Genomic DNA, 7,656 nt, shown 5'->3' with positions numbered 1-7,656 from the left:
CCACCTCTGTGGTACCTGTGGACAGCAGCTGCTCCTCCTGAACCCACGTCCACCTCTGTGGTACCTGTGGACAGCAGCTGCTCCTCCTGAACCCATGTCCACCTCTGTGGTACCTGTGGACGGCAGCTGCTCCTCCTGAGCCCCCCCCCTTCCACCACAGCCACTTCTCTCATTGTCTTTTATTTGTTTATTTTTTTTAAAGATAGGTTCTCTTGTAACCCAAACTGGCCTCACACTTAATCAGAATGACCTGGAATTTCTGGTCTTTCTGCCTCTACTTCCCAAGTACCAGAACTACAGACATGTACCACTACACCCTGCTTATGCGGTGTTGGCAATTGAGCCCAGGGCTTCATGCATGCTAGGCTAACACTCTATCAGCTGAACCGCGTTCCTAGCCCGGCACTGCCTTTCATAGCTTCCCATCATGCTCACTTCCCTCTCATCTCCTTCTTGGTCTTTTGAGATGGTCTCACTACAGAACCCTGGCTGTCCTGAAACTTACTATGTAGGCCAGGCTGGGCTTGATCTCTCAGGGATCCGCCTGCCTCTGCCTCCCAAGTGCTAGGATTAAAGGTGTGCACTGCCTCACCCTGCTGCCATCTGCCCTTGTGGTGGGAACTAGGGCTCGGGAGAGGATGGTAACCCGCTTTCTCTCACACGCTTGCCAGTGAGCTTTGGTGTCTAGCATCGACTGCACAGAAGTGCAGCACACAGGGCAGGTTTGCAGATCATCACGTCCAGCCAGAGCAGAAACTGGCCACTGACCCTGCTCCACCCCTGCACCTTCCTAGGACAAGCCCCCGCCCCTTCCTAACATTGCCTTCTGAACTGATTGCCTAGCTGTGGCAGAAACCCCTGGAGTCGATCTCTGTCTTGCACGAGCTCCCCAGTGAAGTGGACCAGGTGCACCTGGAGGTTTTGGAGCTGCAGAAGCAGGTGGCTGAGCTACGGAAGCATCTCAAGATGCCCCAGCCCCAAGGAGAGCCTTCTCTCAGGGAGGAGCTACAGAGAGAGGTGGGTGCTGGACAGGGATGAGTGCCCCCATTTCCTTCCTGTCACATTCTTGCTGGCACAGGCTGGATCTGATCTGTGAGGCCAGAGGGTGGTGTTGAGAGATGACTAAGCAGACGCCTCCTCTTCTCCTCCGCTGTTTTCCTCTGTGAGCCTACTCACACCTCTGCTCATTTCTGACTTGACATACTACTGCTGGATTGGAGCCCATGCTCTCTTTGGCTCCCTGCAGAGAATGCATTTCTCTCCATAAACAGGTTTGGGCTGATGGCTAAGAAGGCACAGTGCACAGACCTGGCCTGCCTGCCTGTGAGAGGAGGGGCCCCAGGGCACTCAGCATCTGGTCGGTACTGTGACCAGCACAGAGACCCCCTGGAATCCTCTGACAGAGCTCACCCTTCCCATTGAAGGCCCCAGTGGAACCATGGGTAGGAGGGTGACATCCCTACTTTCCCGGCTGTGCCCATGAGACTCTGTCAGTCCTGCAGTAATTGGGGCGATGTGTACTGACTTATGGTGACCTTCTGCCCCTGCCCTGACCTGCTGTAATCTGCAGTGAATGACCTGTGATATGACTCTCTGCCAACTGACCTGCAGTGACAATGATGACTTACGGTCACCTTTGACTACCTGTGCTGACCTATAGTGGCCCATGGTGACTTTAATCACCAGAGGTCTTAAGGCATTCAGCTGAGAAGCTGAAGACAGTGTGTGCCCTTATGACACCACATTACAAGAACAGGAACACAGTCGATAGCCTCTGGGAACAGAGAAAGAAACAGAGCAGGTTTGGGAGCTGAGGGAGCCTGAGGCTCCAGCACAGGACTGAAGTACTGAGCAGTGCTAGTCCCTAAGGGCTTCTGCTCCTAGGCCTCCCCAAGCCCCCAGACTTCTCCGCAATCCATCAGTCCAGGGAGAACAGGTAGGTCAGCACTGAATAATATACACTGAGTGTAAATAGTGGCAGACTGGATTAAGGCAGCAGGCCCAGGGCCCAGCATGTAAAGCAGTTACCGGGCTTCCCCGTCCCTGTTGGGTCTTCATACCTATGGTTTTGGCACACGGTGAGGTCGTGAAGCTCAGGAAGCAAGGAAGCTTGGGCCCCCCTGCTGGACAAGACTCCAAGGTGACAGCCACTGTCACAGCCTGTCCCCGACCTGGACCAGATGTTAGGTGTGTGTGCAGGAGAGGCCAGGAAGTCAGTGCTTCCAAGGGAAGCTGGAACCTGGTCAACGATGTCCTCAGGTATCCTTGCCAATGTATAGATAAATGGAGGGGACATGCACGTGCCCATTCCCCGTGTCCCGAGGTTGACCCAGAATCGCCTGCTCCAGTCCCAGGATCAGGGGAACAACGCCAGTTCCAAATAGATATATTAGGGCAATACAGATGCTAGCTGTGAAGGGTTCCGACTGACCATCTCAGCCAGGAAAGACTACAGTCCACCAGTTCATAGGAAATCCTCAAGTGATCTTGGCCAAGTGGGCAGGTACATGAAGAAATGGAGGCCAGAAAGGATCTCATCAGTAGAGGCCCCCTTTTTTTTTTTTTTGGTTTTTCGAGACAGGGTTTCTCTGTAGCTTTGGAGCCTGTCCCGGAACTAGCTCTTGTAGACCAGGCTGGTCTCCCTTGCTGCCAAGCCTGAGGACCCGAGCTCAGTCTGGAACCGCATGGTAGGAGAGAACCAGCTTCCACAGTTGTCCTCTGCCATGTGCACACCGTGCCGTACACGCACAGCACCCCAGACAGACAGACAGGCACAACAAGACAATCTTTATAAAGAAAACGTGAAGTGGGCCCTCTACCAGAACATCAGTGCGTAGACACAGCAGACAAGGCCATGGAGTGCGGATGTGAAACTCCAGGCAGCGGCTTGCTGAGAACCACGGCGCCCCAGTCTCCAGCCACAGTGTCTCTTCCATGTCCAGCTGACCTTGATCACAAGGTGAAAAACTCACTGGAGAAACCTAAGGACACCCATCTTGACCAACATCAGCACCAGGACACTAGCATTTGCGCCTAAGCGGAGCACCCAAGATGCACTTTTGGGGCTTAGCTCCTCTGGACACTTAGATGTCAGTGCCATCGAATACAAATGACGACCAGGGAACCTTCCAGCTATGGGCAAACCCTTGCACATTCATACTCCGGGGGTCCCAGGCTCTGGACAGGAGTCCACTTGGAGGGACATGCTCAGAAGGTCAGGGGAGGTCACCAGGATCATCAGTGTGCCCCAATCTTTCCTGGGACGTGCAGAACCGCAGTGTGTGGCACAGTCTCCCCCCACCCTCCATTCTTCAGGAAGAGCTTATGTGCAGAGAGCTGGGTGGGTAGTGAGCAGGGCAGTGGCGGTTCCCAAGGCAGGAGCTTGAGACAACTGTCCCTTCATCTTCTACCAAAGGCTAGTCTTAAGCTGGCAGTGGTGGCACACATCTTTAACTCCAGCACTTGGGAGGCAGAGGCAAGCAGATCTCTGTGAGTTCAAGGCCAGCCTGGTCTACAGAGAGAGTTCCAGGACAGCCAGGGCTACAAAGTGAAACCAAACGGGGAAGGCTAGTCTTCTTTCCCTTGCCCAACCAAAGAGCCTGCGAAGCTGTCCACTCTTTGTGACACTGTGCACACGGGTACCTGTGAAGAATGCCATGGTCCTCCATGCCTGACCTTGGCCGGGCCGCTGTTCAGTCAGGGCTTAGGCCCAGGTATCTCCTGCTCCCATGTCTGCCGCCTTCATCAACTCATTTCCACTCCCATGTCTTCCTCTCCTGTGCTGGAGGGAGTGGAAGGGATCATCTTTGGGGCAGTGGTAGCTGCTGGAAGCTTTGGCCTTGGCCTGGGAAGGAGCCTCTGTGACCCATGGAGTCCACTGGCGTTGACCACAGCCTCCTGAAGGGCTTCAGTCTAGGCCTTGGCAAATCTCATAAAGACATTTCTGCAAATTTCCGTACTGTCCAGATTGTCACCATACCAAGATAGTGTCATGGGTGGCAGGGTGGGGTCCGCAGGCCTGGGACAAGTGCCAAGGAGTGGGTTGCCATAGTGTTTACTTGAGTGCTGTGGGTCAAAGACATCTCTGAATGTGTCTCATGTTGTAAAATACTTATTTTGTGGATTGGTTTTTCGAGACAAGGTTTCTCTGTGTAACCCTGGCTGTCCTGGAATTTTCTATGTGGAATAGGCTGGCCTTGAACTCATAGTGATCCACTTGCCTCTGCCTCCTGAGTTCTGGGATTAAAGACATGTGCCACCATACCTGGCCCAAATAAAAATTATTAACAGCTGAGCCCAGGGAAATCATTCCATATCCTCCAGGCAAGTGTGCTCTCAGGAACAAGGCCACACACTGAGCCTCCTGTGTGGTCACACACAAGGGCTCTAGACCCAGGGAACATCAGGGGCTGCGCCTTACCAGGGCTGTCATTTTCTGACAAGCTTTGTATTTTATAGAGCACCTGACCTTCGAAGTGACAGGAACCTCCTACTAGACTAGCCCCTGCAAGGTAGAGCCCCAGCCTCCCCCTCTCCAGACCTGAAATCCTCTGTATTCTGAAGGCCACTTGAGGTGTGGGATGCCTGGGCCTAGAACAGCACACTCTGGGAGCACCGTGTACTGCTTACCTATCTTGGTCCTGAAGGTCCACAGAACCTTCTCTGACCCCTCTGCTGGGTCTTTCTGCTAGCCCCTCAGTCCCCTGTGGCCTGCAGCATCTGCCAGAAGCACCTGAATGCAGTCACCTACAGGTGCAATCACCCACACTCCAGGCTACCTGAGGAACAGTAGCACCCAGAGGGCACAAACACATGCCAGCCCTGGCAAGGAGCGGGAAACCAGAGCAGGGCGTGCAGGATGTTCCGGGACATGGAGCTCTAGCACCCAGAAGAGCAGCTGGTCATCATGACGACTCATAACTGTCAAGACTAGGTGGCCATGTCAGAACCTGGTTCTCCCATGCCTGTATCCCCTTAATGTTGTGACTGTATTTCTGTGGTGTGTGAGTTGGCCCCAAGTCCAGGCTGGGCTGAGTGAGGGACACATGGTTCCAAAGGGCTCGTGTCTGCTTGACCTCCTCTCCAGCAGCCTTTGCTTCCTCCCGTACCTTCTCCGGGAAGGGAAACCACAGCCGACCCACGGGGTGGTAAGGGGACTCTAACAGGCAGGTGGAGAAGGGGTAAGCCGGAGGAGAAGGAAGGGCATGTCAGCCCTTGGGCAACAGGGGAGGAGGACATTGGGAAGGTCCAGTCAGCACAGGTCAGAGGGCAGACGCAGATGGGGCCCATAGCAGTGAGAAGTAGCTTGGCCACAGGTCCCTGTGTCCACACAGGGTTCAGGCTTCCTGGGTCTGGGTGTTGCTGGAGGCTGATGGGGCCTTCTTTCCTCCAGAGCAGGGCCCTGTGCTGGTTGAGTATAAGTTCTCATTGTCTCCACTTGAAAGACACAAAGCTCAGCAGGAGCTGATGGGAAAAAGAATGCTGTGGGTTTGCAGGGGGTGGGGAGGCTGAGAACTATGCAACCCTCCCCCTGGGAGAGAAGTAGCTCACTGAAACCTGGTGCTGTTCCCAACTCCCAACTCAGTTAAAGCATGGGAGTCCTCACTCTACTGACTTTCCTTTGCAAGGTGTCACCAGCGAGCCCCCAACCATGGTGATTCCGAGAGGGCAGGTGGGCCACTCGGTGGGCCATACAGTGGGTTACCTCACCATCTCCCAGCCTGTGTGATGTCCAGCAGGCTCTCCTCAGGGCTGTCTCTTGGTTGGGTTTTGTGTACAGGGCCTGACTAACTGGAGACCCATGGTCACAAAGGACCAGACGGAGTTCCCTAGTCTCCCCCAGGAAGGGGCTCAGCCTCCACAGTCCGTATCCGTGCGACATCTGCAAAGGAAGCTGAAGGTCGCAGCTAAGAAGATACTCAGCCTCAGCCTTGAGAAGGAGCAGCTCCTGGAAATGGGGAACAGACTCCGAGCAGAGCAGGGCCTCCCTAGAGGTAGGTACCTGGGCAAGGCTGGTGGGCCAGGCCACACTGGAGTCATACCAATGGAGAGGGGAGGCTGGAGCCATGGTTCTGCCACGGGAGGCCAAAAGAAAAAGCTTCCTGGCTTGCTTGCCACAAGCCTGGGGCCAGAGGGAGGGCTGCAGGCAGGCCTCACAGAGGCCACTGGTGGTGGACCGGAGCCAACCAGACACCTCAGGCACAGGGCAGGGCTTCATCTCAGCACTGGGTGTCCCTTGACCCACTGCTCTGGCCACATCTGGAAGGAACAGCCACGGAGCAGCTGAGGTCCTATGAGGCAAGCACCAAGCGGCCCCAGGCCAGCCCTCTGCGGGTGTCCCCAGGTCTACAGACACTCGGTTGATTTCCTACAAAAACCAAGCCATACTTGAGTCCCAGGATTTTTCGCTTGTTTGTTTTCATTTTGTTTGTTTTAAATGTAAAACAGCCGGGTAGAGTGGCTCATGCCTATGATCCCAGCACTCCAAAGACTGAAGCAGAAGGACCACAAGTTCCAGGCAGCCTGGGCTGTGGTGTGAGACCCTATCTTAAAACCAAACACGGTCTAGAGAGATGACTCAGTAGCTAGCAGAGTTTGAAGTGCAGATCCCAGTGCCCTCTGCAGGGTCCAGGCCAAGATCAGCCAAGGAGCACAGCCCTGGGAATACAGATATATAAATGTTTATAAATATAGGCTTGTCACTACAGGCCAGGCAAAGCAGATACACGGGGCTCCTTTCCCTCCTACCCTCTCCCCTGTGTCTGCCCAGCAGTGTTCCCGGCCTCTAGAAATGTCTGTGACGTCTGCCTTTGTTCGCTTGTTTGTTTGTTTGAAGATATAGTTTTTATGTGCATTGGTGTTTTGCCTGCATGTATGTCTGTGTTAGGATGTCAGATCCCCTAGACCTGGAATTATAGACAATTGTGAGCTGCCATGTGGGTACTTGGAGTTGAAGTTGGGTCCTCTGGAAGAGCAGCCAGTGCTCTTAACTGCTGAGCCATCTCTAAAGCCCCTTGGGTTTTTGTTTGTTTGTTTTGTTTTTTTGAGACAAGGTCTCATATAGCTCAGGTTGGCTTCAAAAGAACTCTCTATGTAGTCAAGAATGACTTGAACTTCTCAGCCTCCTGCCTCCACCTCCCAGGTACTGAGTTGGGTTACCAGCTTGCACTAACACACTCAAGTTTCTATGAGCTGAGGATCAAACCCAGGGCTTCACACATGCTGGGCAATCACTGCACTAAGATACATTCCTAGACCTGGTAACTAGTGTTTTAATCCAGCACAAAGCGGACTAATTCAGGAACATGGTGAGTAAGACCAGACTGTGCTACAGGGTGAGACCCTTATATAAAAAACTGAGTCAAGGGATTAGAGCGATGACTCAGCATTTAGAGCACTTGTTGCTCTTGCAGAGAACCTGGGTTTGCTACTAGCCCCCACCTGATGGCTCACATCCATCTATAACTTTAGTCTAATACCCTCTTCTGATCCCTTTGCACCAGGCATGTGTGTGCATACATGCAGCAAACCACTCATACACATAAATAAAATAAATACATATATCTAAATTTAAAAAAAACACAAAACACGGACAGAAATCTCAAGGTCCAAATCAGGAGCAGAAGGAGAGGGAGCACGAGCAAGGAACTCAGGACC

General features: G+C 53.4%; 1 protein-coding gene across 6 annotated transcripts in view; it reads left to right on the top strand.

The window, feature by feature from the left end:
• Positions 1-7,656, top strand: part of Ccdc57 (coiled-coil domain containing 57) — a 94,865-nt gene that overhangs the window by 46,673 nt on the left and 40,536 nt on the right. For 5 of the 6 annotated variants that reach the window (XM_026780250.1, XM_013347578.2, XM_026780249.1 and 2 more), the window contains 2 exons: positions 844-1,017; positions 5,780-5,993. In XM_026780250.1, coding sequence (XP_026636051.1) covers positions 844-1,017; positions 5,780-5,993 — 388 coding nt within the window. The remainder of the gene's footprint in view (positions 1-843; positions 1,018-5,779; positions 5,994-7,656) is intronic. The other variant, XM_026780252.1, reaches the window with a different exon arrangement.

The sequence above is a fragment of the Microtus ochrogaster genome, chromosome 7 (genome assembly GCF_000317375.1).
Source record: "Microtus ochrogaster isolate Prairie Vole_2 chromosome 7, MicOch1.0, whole genome shotgun sequence".
NCBI classification, from domain to species: Eukaryota; Metazoa; Chordata; class Mammalia; order Rodentia; family Cricetidae; genus Microtus; species Microtus ochrogaster.
This window is presented reverse-complemented; position numbering and strand designations above follow the sequence as displayed.